This window comes from Saccostrea cucullata, unplaced genomic scaffold (genome assembly GCF_032062105.1).
Source record: "Saccostrea cucullata isolate Sc308-1 unplaced genomic scaffold, CSIRO_AGI_Scuc_v1 ctg587, whole genome shotgun sequence".
Taxonomy (NCBI): domain Eukaryota; kingdom Metazoa; phylum Mollusca; class Bivalvia; order Ostreida; family Ostreidae; genus Saccostrea; species Saccostrea cuccullata.
Genome location: NW_026920041.1, coordinates 110,914 through 129,655, shown reverse-complemented (window position 1 = coordinate 129,655; position 18,742 = coordinate 110,914). Strand labels below are relative to the sequence as shown.

The 18,742-nt window shown below is 33.1% G+C and overlaps 1 protein-coding gene across 1 annotated transcript; it reads right to left on the bottom strand.

Moving 5' to 3' along the window:
• Positions 1-1,033: 1,033 nt before the first annotated feature.
• Positions 1,034-7,875, bottom strand: LOC134242055 (serine/threonine-protein phosphatase 2A 55 kDa regulatory subunit B alpha isoform-like). The gene is made up of 8 exons (XM_062724079.1): positions 7,690-7,875; positions 7,498-7,569; positions 6,489-6,586; positions 4,740-4,905; positions 3,868-4,158; positions 2,949-3,113; positions 2,453-2,714; positions 1,034-2,275 (listed from the first exon to the last, which is right to left on the bottom strand). The coding sequence occupies exons 1-8, from the start codon at positions 7,694-7,696 to the stop codon at positions 1,999-2,001; spliced, it is 1,338 nt and encodes a 445-aa protein (XP_062580063.1). The 5' UTR covers positions 7,697-7,875; the 3' UTR covers positions 1,034-1,998.
• Positions 7,876-18,742: the final 10,867 nt, after the last annotated feature.

Here is an 18,742-nt window from a genome sequence, read left to right as displayed (position 1 = left end):
TTTTCATTGGATACCAATGACCTTAAAGATTTCCGTACTTAGGAAAAACTTTCATATTTCACAATTATATTTCCAGTGAGAATACCCTACTTTTGGTACCAAAATGTTAAACGTAAGAAAAGTTTAATCTTTGCTGTGTTGCCATACAGGGGCATCAGTGTTTCACAAACACATCTTGTTGACTTTGTCGTCCTGTCTCAATTTCAAGATTAGAGAGTTATAGAGATATGAAACCCCTTAATCTAAAAAAATGATTCAAGACTTGAAAGTAATTAAGAATGTCAACAAATATAATTAACTTTACTCAATAACTGTTATTTTTGGGGTCATGGGACACGTACCATGAAATTCACAATGTTTGTTTCCCCTTGGCCATATATATTATATTAAAAAAACTTAAAACCAGAATCCAGAGCAGATACAGCATTAAAAGTTTCAGACACGCCTATAGTACCCAACCTGACTGGAACATGTACAATGAGTCCAGGCAACTCTGATCAATATATGGCAGAATATTAGAAGTACATGTTTTTTTTTTTTACACTTAATTTACAGTTCCCGTTTAACTATTGTGTGCAAGCTCAAAAATAATACCTGCCACAATTTATTTTTAAAGTTCCTCCTCAAATTTTGTAAAAATGTAACCTTGAACCTGCTAAAAAGACCTTGGTTAAAATAAGGCTTTCTCTACCAGCAAGTATAAATCTTTCAATGAAATATGGACATGCAATGTTTCTCCATTTGTACATAAAACTACTTTGATGTCACACTTGTATGCCAGTGACCTTGGATCAAGCTCAGGACATACCACTGCCTTTGTCATTTATCTCGAATCCTCAGATATCTGGAAGTTTTTTCTCAGTCCCATCAGGTTCGAGATAACGAAGTTTGACTTTAATATCTCCACAATATGTGTCAACACTAGATACATTTTGGTTTGATTTCATTCAAAAGCAAAGCAAATCCCTAATGCATCTTCATGATTTCAATATGTTCCAATGCACAAGGTATTTAAAAATAAAACTCAAGGTCATTTAATAACAATAGTTTAATATTGAATAACATTTCTTCAGGTCATCATATAACCCGTCATTATTGTCATAATTGTACTAAAACAGGACAATGTCAGAACACATATAATTTACATCAACCAATTCTCTCATTATAATTTAATTAACCACATCGACTTTCCTTCATACAAAATACAGAGATTGATCAATAAAGAATAAAGAGTATTTTGATCACAAGAAGTGTTGAATGCTATGGACAGTTAACCTTTGATTGCATCTCTCTGTGGAATGGTAGAGTTTATCTTTTATGGATATCAATTTCACCTCCGTACTATTATCATTGTTATCAAATACAACTGTACTATGTAAACAAAAAAAATATGTAATGTTGTTTTTTTTTAAATAATAATGCCAGCACTTTTAATACATATTGAGCATCCATGAGCAAATAAATTTTACTTTAGCACTTTAGGGGGTAAAAATCATATGGCAAGTTTATATATGCAGTTATAATAGTAAGGAATGTTTGTGTAAATTTGCATCATCTCTAATTACAACTTCATGGCATCTTATTGCACCTACATCATGTGTGTAGCCACAAAATGTCCGCGTTAGGCTTTAGTATACTGTGACTAGAAACTAACCACAATCTGACGAACCTAACACTTGTAATGCAATACAAAAATGCACCAGAACAGACATGGGAAGGCTTTGGTCTAACAGAACAGATGCATCAACACAGTTATACATGGTAATTACCACTTGGAAGTTTATAGCACTAGTGAGGAATTATGCAAACTTGTACAATTCAGGTTGCAGAAAATATTCCTTTTCCATCATCAACATCATTGTCTCAACTAAAAATTTGTACAAAAATATTGCTAAGCTGATTTTTCACCAGTTCACTGTTTCCCCGGGTGAAACTGCCCAATCTTCCACGTGCACCACCATGCCAGCAATTTGTTAAATCCTCCTAATTTTCCTTGCGTTAATCTTTACTTTGGAAGATATAAAGGTTATTGGTAGCTGCTACGGCCAGGATGTTCTCTAACGGGTGCCAGGCGGTGTGGAGGATCTTTTTATTGAAGTCTAGACAGTCCACATTTATTTCCTCCTTTTTACGCTTGCCACCGGTGCATACTTTACGCGGTTTTAAAATTGTTCGTGGTTTCATGTTTTCTCTACATGCTTCCAGAGTTGTGTCCCTTTTGGCTTCACGGTCAAACATTCTAAAGAAATTATTGTAAGATCCTGTCATAATGTGCCTGAAAAACAAAAGAATATAATTGATCAACTGAGTAGAGTGTCCAAAATCATTATAAGATAGCCCGTGTACTTATCCAATCTTCATTTTTTTTTTGGGGGGGGGGGGTAAAATTTTTAGGACTTTCTCCCAAACAATTTCAAACTTTACACAAAATCACAATAAAATAAAATTTTACCTATCATCTCCACTCCATGAACATTCAAATTTGTCAAATATACAGTCATTTTCATAGAGAGAACATAATTTACTCCTGAGGTACTCGTGAACTTGATACGTTTCTATTGGCTTTGTTTCCATCAGCAAGTCCCAGACTTTGATGGACAAGTAGTCTCGTGTCACCATATAACGTCCATTATGACTAAACTTCACATCCGATATACTAGAAATAATCTCAGAAAAGAAACTCCTATTGGTGGGGTCTTCTGGCTCCTCAAACACTGAAATTAATATACATCCTACCATCAACTTTAATTTCTAGTTAAAAGAAATCAAAATGTATATAGTCATTTTGCAATCACAACAGCAGAATTAATCTCTTCTTTGATAGGTGTTTTTACCATTTGCAAATTGTGTCAAAAATTTAGTGACGTTAAATAAAACCAATTTATCTATATATATATTGTAACTGTTGAATTTTGTTTCTAAAAAAAATTTGAAGAAATTATACTTACATTTAGCGTGTTTATCACATAATGCCTGCTCCCTCATATCACAGAGGCGTATAGTGCCCTTACTACTGCTGTAGACAAACAAGTTACATTCGTGTGGATGAAATTCGGCAGCAGTTATCACTTCTGTCAACTCCTCCATATTGGCAGGCTTTATGTCCACAATATCTTACAAAGTCAAGGACAAATCATTTTTCAATAGCAAAAGAGCAATAACTCTACTTCTCAGAACCACATTTCCCTTTTTTTCAAGCAATAGCCCATTGGCTAACAGCAGCAGTAAAATCACTTCCCAAGTAAAAAGTCAGTAGATTAAACAAGCTCCTTTAAGTGACTGTAAATAATTTAATGGAGTATCTACATGCATTTATAATATACAAAAGAGAGGAGAACAACTGTCTACAGACACAAGTTTGACATATTGCTCAGCAAAATGGATTAGATAATGGAGACTTAAAAATAAACAGAGGCCGCTGCTGAGAATTGGGGTGGGGAGTAGGAGTTAAATAGCAAAAATTAGTGAAAATTTATGCATTTAATCTATGTATTATTATATGGGTAGTTATGGCTTTTCTCTAGCTCAAAGAGCTACCTTTCTACAGAAAAAAATATTTTTTTTATCTAGATTTTCATTCAATTTTAGATGTGTCCTATTAAGGACTACATTTTTCATAAGTTTGCATGGAAATTGCAAAGCTGCAGTTTTCTACAAGTGTCAGGTCTACCCCAGCTAAATATGTGAAAAATTCAAAAGTCAGGTTTGTTATCCTTCAAAATCAATCTAATGGACCAATAATGATGTGGCTATAAATACTGCACTTCATAGTAGCAAAACACACATAAGCATAGGACAATGCTCCCCCCAAAAACATCACATGTTAAATAATAACAATTCTGTATACATGTGCGAGATAAAGGATACTGAAGCTTTGGTCTGTGACCTCTAAATGCCAAAGGTTAATACGTAGGTCGTCAGCTGACAGGTAGGTTTCCTGGTCGCTATTGACGGAGATGGAGTTGATGTGGTAAGTGTGGGCGTTGGCGAAGATTCGGCGGGGACTGGCCTCCACCATCAGTTCCATGGGTTTAAAACTGGGCACCCTGAGGCTGGTCACATTATTGGGGTCCCTCATCAGGCCCGACTCATCCTTCAGGTTATACCCCTCAGGTCGCTTGTCTCTCTCCGTCACCTTCCACAGCTTAATAGTCTTATCTGGAGAGAATATATAGACGTTATCTCAGGCTACCATTAAATAGGTCACAATTATAACACAAAGGGGGAATATATTCACCAAGTCAGCATTCAAAACTTGTAAAAATTTGGAATAGCACAAGTTGCATGTAACGTAGAGTCCTATGATTTGATTCTCAATTCTCTAATTGTCAATTACAATTCAATGATATTTTAATTCAATTGTTGTGCATTACCTTACATGGCATATTTTCATTTTATTCTAATTTTTATCATGTAGTATGCATTCATTCATGCAGATATTTTGTTTTCCTTCCCCAGATTAGTGAAAATTCCCAGACTTGTATTTAATTTGGCTAAAACAACTTCTACATTTCAGGCACTTCTAATTTCTTTTAGGCTTAAATGTTAACAGAGACCAAAGGTTAGCTGAAGGGAGTTTGAAAATGTCTAAATATTGAGAAAGATTCCTATCTGGAAAATTCCTTACAAGCCAGGTATTTCTTGATTTGATTTCTTGGCTAATGTACCATTCTTAAAATGGATTTTCTGTGGAATTTGATCTCAAATCTGGTTAAGATATAAATAATATTTTGACTAACCATTAGTTGACAGTAAGAAATTGGCTGGATTAGATCTCTTTAACCATCGTATCTTGTTTATTTTCTCTTCAATCTCTAAACTTTTGAGGTAGTCAAACTCAGGCTCATGACTTTGAAATGTGCTGTATACATTGTACTCTCCTCGTGGTGGTATCGCAATTTTTCCCTAAAATATATACAAAATTACAACACTTAAACCAGCCATATTACCTGTCAATATACCTGATATTAAATCAATTTAAAAAAAATACAGATTTATCCAAGGACCAACCTAGGGGGCGACTGAGGCGAAATAGTCGCTTTTGGGCTCCAAACTTCGCCGTAATTTATCATGAAAGCGAAGTTTAAGTCGCCTTAACATTTGCAAACCCTTTATTAAAAATCATAAAAAATCTATTAAGAAACATGGTAGAATCGTCAGTAGTTTATAAATCTTGTTTTATTACTGCTGAAATAAACAAAACAGCAGGACACTTGCACCTGTTTCGCTACCAATGACCAAAGGATCGAATACTCTGTCGGGACTCCTCTAGATTTTAAGCTTCCGGGTATGAAAAAGTCCATTGTTACAAGTTATGCACAACCAGACGCAAAACAGCTGGTCAGCTATCGATATCATGCCAACCATGTTGAAGATGATTTTACATCTTTTTATTGCCAAATAATTAATTCATGCTGTGAATATAGACATATTTTTACTGTTAATTTGTGGAGTTATTGACAGTCTAACAAATTACACATCTGATATACAGAGTTCAATCAGCATACGTACGTAGTACATCAAAACTTTTTTCAGAAAAAAAAATTAATATTGAAAACAAATTTTGAGAAAGAGAAAATAACAAAATTATGACTTAGATGCAATGAGGCTGAAAATTTAAAATGTGATAGAATTTAAATGTTAATTGTGCATATCATGCAAGAAATGAAAAAAAAATTACATTGCCATTGGATTTTTTTTTGCTAGATATACCTTGTAATTGGAAAAAAATTCAAATTCCCTTTCTCTTTTTAAAATAATTTTTACAGCAAAACTCGGTTATAACGAAGTCACAGGGACCTATGAAATTACTTCGCTATATCCGTAATTCGTTATAACCGTATAAGAAATTCATTAAATTTATATAGCTGGGGATCCAAGATGACTTCGCTATATCCGTAAATTCGCAATATCCGTGTTCGTACTAAGCGAGTTTTGCTGTATTAGGATGTCAATACAGAAAAATTATTGAAATGTATTTTAAGTTATAAACAAAGAAACAGTTTCATTTTGAAAAAGTTTTGTAATGATCAGTGGGCATCAGGTGCGCCAAGAAGTCTCCCTAAATTTCTCTGAGGGAGAAGTGAAGTCTCCCTAAATTTTGGGTCTAGGTTGGTCCCTGTTTATCTTCATGATTTAATTCACTAATGCTAATGCTTTGTATACATTCAAGTGTTTCTTAGTGTGAAAAAGCAAACAAGACACAAGGAACACACTCCTAAGTTTCTGGACAGGAGTTTCAGATTTATAACCTCTGTATAATTGTTTTCTAACATTTGTTTATCAACCAAAAAAAATTATATAAAGAAGAAGTTATTCAGCAGATCGCAAAGTTAGATGCCATGGGAAAAATATTAAATCGTAGAACTGAAAATCTGTTTGGATGGATGGATCCTAGGAGTCTGTGCGAGTACTATTGGTACTTACAGCTTTATCTTGCTATAATGCTAGTACTTTCGGTCCTTAATGTGAGTACTATCGGTACTTACAGCTTTATCTCGCTGGAAAATGACGACACGTCCCCCTTTGTCTCCTGTTGCTAGTAAATCCCCCGTACTGTTAAACTCCACACAGGAAATTATATCAGCTGTAATGTCAAGATGTTTGTAGGTACAACCTCATAATACATGTGACACACTTATTATCTTCATGCATTCATACAATTATATAACCTAGAGTAATTCATTAAACACAATTATTTTCAAACATTTTTCCCCAATAATGTTCTTCAAATATATTTCAAGGGTCGTAGAACATTTTCAATCAAAAAAAAGTTTTCCCAGTTTTAATACAGCACTGTATAAAGCATTAAGTTATTATTGCTGCTCTTTCATTCATGCTGAAAATGCAACATTTGGGAAATCTCACATTAAACTTACACAGCTAATTCAGAGGGGGAAATTGCAGAGGTTATGAAAATACCAGGAAAATGGACAAGTCTGATACGCAACCACTGCCATGCTACTTTTAGAGTTTTAAAAGATTTTAAGCTCCTTCAGTTATTTAGAAAATTTGTGTTGAAGATTTCCTGAATTGTCATTTAAGAAGAAGAGATTGATTCGCTTTCTGACACAAGACTTGGCCCACCACAAGAATCCCAAAATGGTGGGTTGTTCCATCCAAGACATTGCGAGTATGGAACCAGAGGAAAACTAAAATTCTGCTAATTCACTCAGTATCGAATCCCCTACTGTTCAAGCAAACTGGTGAAAGTTTCATTGAAAGCTTATAAATTTATTAATTTCATAAAAGGACGATACTTATTTATGAATTTAGATGTCCGTAATTTATTCATATCATAATATCATCTATACTCTCATCTGCTGTCTGCGTCAGGCGTTTATCCTTTGGTGTTAGTATACACAACTAAATCTTATTAAAATTTTACACGTAAACGATGTATTCTTGTCCAGACAACCTATTAGTTCTCAATTTTTGCTACTGGAAATCAGGGGCCCCCGCTTTCCGGAAATGAGCACTCGATGTAGAGATCGTTACCTTCAGTGACATCTTCAGTCTCTATGGCACCCTTCACTTGCGAGAAGCACCACTGAATATCTCCACCATTTCCTTCAAATATATAAAGAATAGTTGTTTAATGTAAAATGTATGAATTTAGTGCAGTGTATTACTTACAAAATAATAAACAATCTTTCAATCGTGGGGGTCAATGCAAGAAAAAAATCTTACCTGCCATGATAAGCAAATATTAAGTTTACAAATAGGACCATACACCTCATACAATCCCATTTACATCTCCTTACATTGCAAATTTCATTATATTCAACATGGATGATACTTGATTTTATTCAGTCGCTATTTCCCCAATTCAATATGGCGCACTCTTCCCGAGCACTCAGGCGTGACGTCATGTACATTTGGAATTTTGGGTAGAGACTTCCGCATTTACCTCTGAGTGAACTCAAGGGTAAAACTCGAAATATGAAATGTATTAATTTTATCAATTTTATTTATTGCATTCAAAGTTTTAATTAATTTGATGTCAGTCATTTAGTGTGGACTTATGTGTCTTATGGACTTATGCTCCGCGCCACGGATCTTCGTCAGGACAGGGAATACATGTATATCCTTGATTACAGCTATCATACTGAGTTATTTCTCTTTGTACAGTACATGCACCAATTTGTTATCATTTATAATGTTTCTAAATTATTAAATTAATGTCTTGAAATTCATAGAAAACATTAACTTAAGTTTATTTAGTACCTAATTATTTATCTGTTTATTTTTTTATATATAAATTTATTCATTATATATTCACATATTTATTTATTTATTTATTTATTTATCAGCACTAATCCAGGTGGCATGATAGAAGACCACAAAGGCAGTCTAACTTTACTGAATACAAAATTTACATGAACAATTATCATGCTGGAAACTTTGTATTTAATAACACACAGTAACAAATATATTTACGAATACATTATACATTGGACATTAGAGTGTTGACTGTTACTTATGGGGTCATTCAACTCATTGTACTTTGAATCCGATGTTTTGGACATAGGCTAATGCTGTATTGGTGTCAATGAATCTAAGACCTTTTGAAATACACATTAATTCTCTACAATAACAAAGTGACAAATACCGATATACTGGCAGCATTCCCAGGAGGAAGCATTATCTACGTGTTTTTCTTTCTTTCTTTCAATGTAAAAAAAAATCTGAATAAAAAAAAAAAAAGATTTAAAAAAATATTCATTTTTTATAAATTAAATCACATGATTTTTTAAATACATCCATATCAAATGAAGGAAATTAAAGATTTTTAAATATCGAAACCCCATGAATAAAATATAGTTGTGAAAAAACTTGGAAAACAGAGTTAACGAACAGTAACCAAGTTCAAAAGTCCATCGAACCTATGTAAAAAGAAAGCAAAGCAAACATGGACCTATAAATTAATGAGAGTTGGGATAAAATGGCATGGAATATATATGGCACGCCAAATTCACAAAAATGAGATAAACCTAGTTTCACAATTGATAAACTAGGTTTATCGACTGTTAGCTGCAGATCTGTAGCTCTCCGAAAAAAATATATTGATAGACCGGAGAGCTACAGTGCCACCCATTGAAAAAACTGTATATTTATTGCGCACAAAAAAGTGCGCTCAGTTCTTATAATCAACTCTTCCAAATTCTTACCTCAACTGCAGATAAGGAAAGATTTCAAAAAATTCCTTTATCTTCTATCAAGTATTCTCGTAGTTGACATCCGAACGAAGCATATTAGACCGAATTATCTTTGAAACCAAACTGGCAGTATAAATAAGCGAAATGTTCGATGTTTACAATATCAGGGTCAGGAGGACTATTAACAACAATTATGAGAAAAGTTTGGTTGTGGAAACAGCGAAAGAATATGTTAGGAACACACGGTTAGTAATATTTTGAGATTACATTTTTAAAAACATGGAGAAATAAATCGAGAACCGAGCGCACTTTTTTGTGCGCAATAAATATACAGTTTTTTCAATGGGTGGCACTGTAGCTCTCCGGTCTATCAATATATTTTTTTCGGAGAGCTACAGATCTGCAGCTAATCGACTGTAAACTATAGTATACAAACCGTAAACTATAGTTAACGATTCGTTAAGTATAGTTAACGATTCGTTAAGTATAGTTTTCATCTGTAAAACTATATTTAACGGTCGTTAACTATAGTTTACGAATGTTAATCTAAGTTTATCTGTCTGAATAAAGCGTTAACAATAGATTTTGCTGATAAACATAGATTCACGTTTGTAAACTATAGTTTACAATCGTAAACTATAGTTAAGAGTTGTTAATCATAGTTTCACAAATTGTGAAACTATATTTATCAGATCGTTAACTATATAGTTAACGGTTTGTAAACTATAGTTTACAAATCGTGAAACTGTATTTATCAGATAATCTATGTTTTGCAATCGCAAATGATCGTTTTCGGTGTTAAGTATAGTTTACGGTTGTGAAACATAGATTATCGCGTTAACTATGGTTTACAGATGTAAAATATAGATTAACGTTACTAACTATAGTTTACAGTCCGTAAACTATAGTTTACAACCGATAAACCTAGTTTATCGACTGTGAAACTATGATTAGCTCATTTTTGTGAATTTGGCGTGCCATAAATATAAGCATCCTCTGCCGAGCGGTCACGCCCGCCATGTGCTTCTTGTACATGTGTTGGTCGAAAAAAAGGTACTAAAGACAATTCAGTGTGTAGGCCTTGCAATTAGTATGAGAAAACGTCATTCAGCATTTGACTTGCTGATAGATTCATTTGCTGACAAGGTTATTAATCGACCATAGAACTTGCGAAATGATGACTATAAATGAGACAGCTGATAGCTTTGTTTCATTAACTTGTCCGCCAATAGCTGCTTGGCTAATTCTTCAAAATCATTTTGCATTGTTTTATACTTTTAAGATTCCTGAGTTTCATAAAAAATCCTTACAAACAATGATACAGGAAATACTCTACTAAGCCAATATCTTTACTCCTTACTAAATATTAACTGCTGTGAAGGAGAAACTAGCAAATATAACCCATCGTTGGTTCGTACTTAGGATAAGTTGTGTCATACCAATTGTTAGGCCTTTGTCTATATACGGAAATGACCACGGATATATAGTTCTGTCTACTTGATTACTATATACGTAGAGTGTGACAAATCAACAAGGGATGCTTTCCCCTAGGTACCGGATCCAGCTTCTGCAGTTTCCAGTGGTCCTGTTTTTTGTGCCTTCCGCATATATTTATATTGTTTATGGATAATTTTTTTTAGATCGATCACAGTGCATTATCTTTACCTTTTTACATCATGAATGACTTACTATAGCAAGATAAAATACAGTACAAAGCATAGCGACTTTTGAATTGTTGTTACTTTTTTTGAAAATGAAAAATCATTATTTTTTAATTTATTTTTTTCATGACAAATTATGCAATGATAGAATAATATAGCAAGGTAAAACGACATTGTTAGACATTCAACACCAAAAACCTTGTATAAACTTTTAAAAGTTAACTGTATAAACGTTAACCGGTGAAAGGCCAGCTAACTGTGCCCACAGTTTCACGTATATGTTCTTTTATGGAAAGCTCAAGTTAATTAAATAAAATCAATATTTATTTCCTTCAACATTTACTTGTATAACATTATATAAAGATTTTCAGTCCACAAAAGCATTTAGAAGTAAGAATTCCTGATCAGATAATTTCTTTTATTAATGTGACACGTCAGAGGGTGGACGGTTTCATCTGCCATTATTTCACCATTATCAGAGTGCGTGGGGGGGGGGACCTATTTTACTTGTAACTTTCTCGTCTATGAGTTAAGTAGACCACAGTGTGCAATTAATAACTAAACATTATTATTCTAGAAAGAAAAACTGAAAAATAAGATTACTCAAAAACACAACTTTGTTATTCTAGGGTTATCAACATTTTAATTGTTATAACCTTATATTGAAATAAATTATACATGTATTCAAACATCATTTAAGAACTCTTCAGCCACAAAAGATTACCCTTTAAATTATCATTTAATTTTAATAAATATTTAAGTTTGAAACTGAAATATGCTCATGCAACGATTTTCATTACTTGCATCTCTAAATGATTCAAAATTCTATCACCCGAATGTTATATAAAGAGTGTCAAAGTGGTTGACAATGGGAAATCTCAAATATTTTTCCGATGAGAAAAGTAAAACAGGAAGTGCAAAATGACAGTATGCACATGCAATAAAAATTCATTAAAAAAAAAAAAATCATGAAATTGCATTCAGTGGTGTAAAATGAGTTTTGCGGATAAGTGATAACTACCCAAAAGGTGATCACCCCTCATATTACAGAGACATCAGTTGTGTTCATATCATGCTGGAGGAGTCCTACTTGTCGTATGTGTCAAATCCTTCTTCCAATGAATTGCAGACACACGCTCTTTTTAAAATCTAAGAAATCTTACCATAAAAGAGTTAAAGATTTAATCATTGTTTCAAATCTCATTATTCTTCTATCAAAATGTCTTGCGAACATGCATAAACTGATTGATTTATGCCAGTTATTTCTTTTATCAATAAATAATTTTGTGGATGAATGTGTAAGAAACTAATGAAAACGGAGGCCTTACAACAAAGCATGTGGATAATGAAGCTAGAATTGGCTGATTGGCTAGTGTACTCCATTGACTAATTCAAAGTGTAATAAAACATTGTCTGTAAGTGTCAAATCGGCTTTTCTAACCCTGAAATCAAGTGCAAATCACAAATCAAGCATGTACCAAGGAATCCATGTAGGCGCAAATCATATAATGCAGCGAATGCACTCATATAATGCACAGTCAAGTCTTCATTTAGAAATACAGTTATGATTGAAAAGTTAATCTTACTTCAAAGGCCATGGAGAAAATCGTCTAGTATGTGGCATTACAGGCTTTATTGATTAACTGAATTTTTTTGCAGAGTTTTCTGGCTTTTCATTTCTTCTCTGAGCCTCTGAACTAACCCCATCATCACTGTTTATGTCAAATTTTGATGCATTTACCGCGTTTCTAACAAACTTAATAAATGTGGGAGTGTATTACAAACCCTCCGGAATTCAATTTTTGAAACTTTGTTGTTATGAAAATCGAAATTCCACAAGAAATTTTTTTTTCATAGAAACTATTGTACAGAAAAGAATTTACTACACTGAATTTAAAAGAGAATATTGATGAAATGGTTATGAGTCGTCGTGTTAATTGTTCTGAAATCTTTTCTCATATAGAAGATGAGGATTCACCTTACCATTATAAATTACACAATTAAGGTTTACATTCGATGATCTTCTTCTTAAGATTTTGTTTCGAGATATTTTTAAGGAAGCAATTCTTCAAATTCATATGTCAGTTTTTAATATTTTTATTTATTTTTTTAATATTCCAAACAACCAAAATGAAAATCGAATTACAATACTTATATTGGATTCCGAAATTTCATAAAAAATCTTACAAATAAAGATACATAGCAGGTTCCAGTAAATGTTCGACCAAGTCTCTTTCTTTACTCCACATTTATTAACTGAAAGATATTAACAGTGGTGAAGGAGAAACTTCAAAACTACCGTGCAACAATATATTCGAGAAGAGGTGTAAATCAAATGTGGATACTTAAAAATTTCAAGAAACGTTTGGAAAATTTGAAATCACAAGATATTACAAAATCAACAGCTTAAAATTTTATTATAACTTTTCAACTTTATACACAACCATTTCACACGATAAATTAAAGTCCATGCTTTTTGATATCATTGACAACTGCTTTTTCAATAAAAAGGGAACTCGTTAATTTACTTACCTTGTCATTGGTCATTTTCAAAATTATTTTGTTAAAACACATTGTTTTGTGATTGTTTTGTGTACTTGTGATTGCACACACAAGTACTCTGAAGTTGACATAAAAAAGATGCTAGAATTTTTAATTGACGATATCTCTGTGGTTTCTGGAGACCTGTTGGAAAATCCCATACGTACAAATTGCACCCCGGTATTAGTAGACCTATTTTTGTATTCAAATGAAGCAGAATTTCTGCAAAATCTTATACGTGAAAAGAAGAAAATAACTTGCAGTGGCCTTTAACTCGATATATTGATTTATTGACGACGTATTGTCAATTAACATCGGTAATTTACTAATTTCTATTCTTATGTCGATTATATATATCCTGGTGAGCCTGAGATAAAAGACACCAAAGAGTCTGACACTTCTGTTTCTTATTTGGATAACTTGATTGAAAAAGACGTTTATGATAATCTAACAACCAAGCACTATGATAAACGAGGTAAATTATTGACAAACAAGTTGATGAAACAAGAATATCAGCAGTCTTTTCTTAAGTTCTATGGTCGATACAATGACCTTGTCAGCAAATATAATTTATCATTAAGTCAAATGCTGACTGACGTTTTTCATACTTATTGTTTGGCCATTATTTGTACACATAATTGACGAAGAATTTTCCCGTTATTTCTCTTATAATGACCAGGAGCAAACGGTGGGTGTGAGCGGTCGGCAGCCATGGCACCCGATCCCACCTCTGATGTGTTGGAGGTCCGTATTTGCTCTGCTCCTATTTTGCATTGTTTTAAGGACTTTTTATCTGTAATATCTGTAATATTGTTCGCTATCTTCATATGTTTATCTTTGCTAATTTGATGTAATATTATTGTTGTAATTGGAAGGCCCTGGGGAAGAATAGTGTGTCACACTAATCAGGCCACCATCTCTAAATAAAGTATTATTATTGTTATTATTATGTTTCATTCATTTAAAAAAATCTGTAATTCTCTCCAAAATATGAAATAAAGAAAGTAAATACTTCAGTGGGTTCGAATTGCTTTGATACGATACTTGTCTACGTTAATTTGCTGTAATTAACACACAATATAGAACTAATTATGTTATAAATTGAATTTTGAAGAAATGCGACTAGAATCCTGATCAGCAAGGTAACCGAATTCACACAGTTTTTTCACGAAGTATTAAGAAGAACTTCCTGGCCAAACGTCCATCTCAATAATTCGATTGGTCCGATCAAACCCAATTCATTCCATTAATCCGGAAACTAAGTCTATATAATAAAATTCAGTCCCTACAGATAATAATACGGGCCGACAGTAGACAAAATCAAATCTGGACATTTTAGCAGAAAACCTCATTTAAAACAACGTGCTTCCGCAAATGCTCGTTCTTGAAGGCATTATAATGGTCCTCGTGGTGCAATTCCTCGTATGAAGCCAGACATTACTTTCTCCGGCAAGTGCCCCGTGTCTATAAATGGGAAACTGGAAAATTAACCTTAGTTATCCAAAGGGCCAATAGAGGCTAATTCTGGACTCTTCTGTCAAACTGGTTTCCTCAAAACAGCCATCCCTGCTCATAAGCGTTAGGGATTGTAATATGAATGCATTCACTGCGCATGAGCATAGGAGTTTGTTACAAATCGTTTATAATACGTGAACTAAATTTTCAGATGAAACCAAGGACATCAGAAAGCAGATTTTACCTATTTTTAAAAGAAAGCTTCTCTTTCTCACAATTTTTGATTTATTGACGACTTACTTTTCTATCGCGTCAACATCCCTTGTTTATATAGCAATATATCCTTATCACCTACATATAGGGTTTATGTTTTTCATTTGATTCGATGCATGCCATGGCATTTACGTTCGAAAATATCTAATGCGAGGTAAGCGATTGACAATCAAGTTGATGAAACAAGGATTAACAGTCTCGTTGAAAGTAAGCATTTTGCAAGTTCTCTTGTCGATGAATGATCTTGTCGGCAAGGATTCTGACTGAAATTTCCATACAAACTGTTAGGTCATTGTTTACAAAGTGTATATTTTAAAGGGATTTTTATCCTGATCATGACAAAAATCACACGGCGAGTAGGGCCGATCAACAGGGAGTGCAGTTTAGCTCTCCATGATCTTACCTCCGATGTTTTAGAGGCCCCTGATCTGTATTTTCAATAGACATTTGAGTCTGGTCACTGTTCTTTTGTCATATGATATAAAATTGTAACATTGCTGTGGAAATACTCAGTATCGGGTTTAACGGTTGATACACAATATTATCAACATCTTTTCCTCTGTCTTCAATGATTCAGTACTGGTCTCGGCTGAAAAAGCAGTGAACGACATTAAGTTCGTACTTTGCTCTTTAGTCATTAACGTTGAAACAGTATCCATATACCAAAATTATTTGCTACTTTAACTAGGAAAGTCATTTAAGTATGATTGCATTGGCCGAATGAAAAAGTAGGAAAGCTTTCAAGTCCACTATGTGCCGTTCTGTGGTCGATTTCAGTATGAAAACAAAGGCCTAAAATTTTGTGCGAAACATATAAGCCGAATAAGAACTCAATGATTGGTTATATTCGCTCAAAAACTCATTCTAACGACCATACAATTTAAGAAATGCTGACGAAGATATTAAGATTCCTGTAACATCAACGTTTTTGACGTTAATCTGCTTCGGTTTGAAAATTGATTATATTTGGATCATGCTTTTGAGTATAGAATAAGTCGAGAGAGTTGAACACCACATTATACTGGGATATTACTACAAAAATATAAGCAAGGAAAGATGACACTGGAAAAGCTGAAATTGTGTTGTTTGTCATTATATTACCGGGTATCTGATATTTCAGGTTCACTGGAATATATCGAGTCGACAACTATGACTAATGAGAGGGTTACAACTTAAAAATTATAAATAAGAGAAGTCGATAAAAACGGATAAACCAATGGGTATTGAATATAGGTTAAATGCAACTTTATCACTTCATTTTCTCAAAAATTTAAGAAAGCACATTGCGGAATTTATCAAAATATAAAATACATGTAGATTGATATGTTCATTTGAGGTTTAGAAAATTTATGTACCAAAAGTAAAACATATATAATGACGCAAAAGTAACAACCCTTTGAGCCCTTCCCCGACACACGGACATCTAAATTATGACAAAAAGTAGCAAAGCAACCACCGAACTTGTTTTTGTGCTTTTGGGTGTATTTTGCTTTGCACTATTTCTGTTATGGCACAGGCGATATAAAATGTCGAAACAAACATAATACAGATATTTCTTTTTTGATTATCTAGAAGTATCTACAACGTTAAAGAGGATAGAAGCATGTCATTATGTTCTTCCTCCCCCTCCATTTTCAAAAAAAAATAAAAATAGATAAATTAAGGTAAATTCACAGTTGAGAATAAACTAATGCAATCTGAGAATCGGTATCCATGAACTCGTTACATATCCTTATCGTATGTTGAAGAAAGGAGGTGTGTTACATTACCGTGAGCCTTTCCCTGATTACGGAGCATCTTCCACATATAATACGAGTATATTTGATATTTGAGAATGGTTTATTAGATTAACGAAAAAAATGAGACCGTCTGAAATATATTATTTATTATACATCAAAATATTACTTTTGTTCATTATTTTGTTCATTATTATTTTTAAACACAATGTAATATTACTCTTTTAGTATCGTTTTGAAATGTCATCTTAACTCTAAATGAAGTCTTAACACCCCACACTTTATGATACAAAATATTACTAGATGGCATGGAATATATGAAGATAAGGAAAGGGATCAGGTGCCATGGAGGAGTGAGAATCCCCTGCAGACCGGTTACACCCGCCGTGTGCTCCTTGTCATGATCGTGAAACAAAAAAAATTGTCGATAATTCAGTGTGTATATTATGGCCTAACAATAATTGTTAACAAATGAGATGAAATATATATTTGGACGTAAATAATAGAATGTACCAATAATTTGGATTTCAGACAATAATTTTAAGATAAGGAGAGTCTATGTGTGAAATCAATTTATCAATGTTTCAGATGAGGAGTAAAATTAATATGTGCGAAATCAATATAATAGACATGTGGTGAAGTGGCATTTTTCATTCACACGCTTCCTGTCAAGTACGTCATCACCATTTTACTGAAATCTAATATTTTGACTGGTATTTACCCCGTAAATGACAAAGCAATTCTTTATGAACTCTTCGTTAAATGATGTGTTAATTGATTGGAGGAAACGTTGACTTCCTTGTCACGTGATATACCTGTCTCTTCCAGAATGTCATTGACATTGCTGTGATACAATTTCTCTTTGCTATTGCAAAAACACAAAAGTATTTTTATGAAAAAAATGAAAATAAGGTACAACGACTGATCGGTCATTTTAGATACTAAATCATCATATCTCCAGTCTCCTGAAAACTGCTCACTTGTCTGAATACATTAGGATAGGCTACCAGAGGGGCAAAATAAAAACCAAGCATCCTTTTGCGTTCAATAATTCAGAAGTGAAAAAAGAATTAGATAAATTACACGATTAGTATGTACTTGTCTCTGCTGAACACGCAGGTAACAACATTGTCTTTATTTGTAAGGCTCATTATTTAAATTGTATTTTAGAACTGATTTAATTCTACAAGTGGATTCAACTTATACCAACAGTCTATTTCTAAAGAGGAATTTCTTAGAAATTAAATGTCATTTTTGAATATTTGGAATATTCTAAACAACCAACATGAATTTGAATAACCATATCTATATTGGATTTCAAAACATCATAGAATTCCTTACAAACAAAAATATACAGCGGGTTCTGGTAAATGTTCTACCATGTCTCTTTCTTTACTCCTCTATGGCAAGCCCTTTTACTATTTATTCGTAAAATAAATTTTTCTTTCAATTTGAGAGATATCTCTTTAGCCTATAGAGATATCTCTTTGACTAAAAGAGATATCTCTTTAAACAAAAGAGATATCTCTTTTTGATAGAGAGATATCTCTATAGGCTAAAGAGATATCTCTTTTTGTAAGAGAGATATCTTTATAAGCTAGAGAGATATCTCTTTCAGCGAGAGAGATATCTCTTTCAGCGAGAGAGATATCTCTTAAATCTTTCTAAGCTAAAGAGATATCTCTTTTAATGAAAGAGATATCTCTTTTCAAATCACCCGTAAAATAACATAATTAATTCTCCCGTTGAAAACGAAAGCGAAACAGGAAGTAATGATTGTTAAGTCGTTCGTTTTTTTTTTTTTTTTGATTATTGAAAAAGAAGGAGAAAATGGATTGATTGATTGATTGATACAGGTAAACAACGTTTAATCGCTTTATTGTTTTAGTAAATGACGTACATACAAGCTATTCCAAAT

Bases quoted from the DNA above. Each gene is read 5' to 3' on its own strand.
- LOC134242055 (XM_062724079.1), bottom strand. The intron at 4,159-4,739 runs GTTAGTCAAAAT...TATTCTCTCCAG, and splicing joins TTTCTTACTGTCAACTAATG to ATAAGACTATTAAGCTGTGG. The intron at 3,114-3,867 runs GTATCCTTTATC...TGACTTTGTAAG, and splicing joins GGTCACAGACCAAAGCTTCA to ATATTGTGGACATAAAGCCT.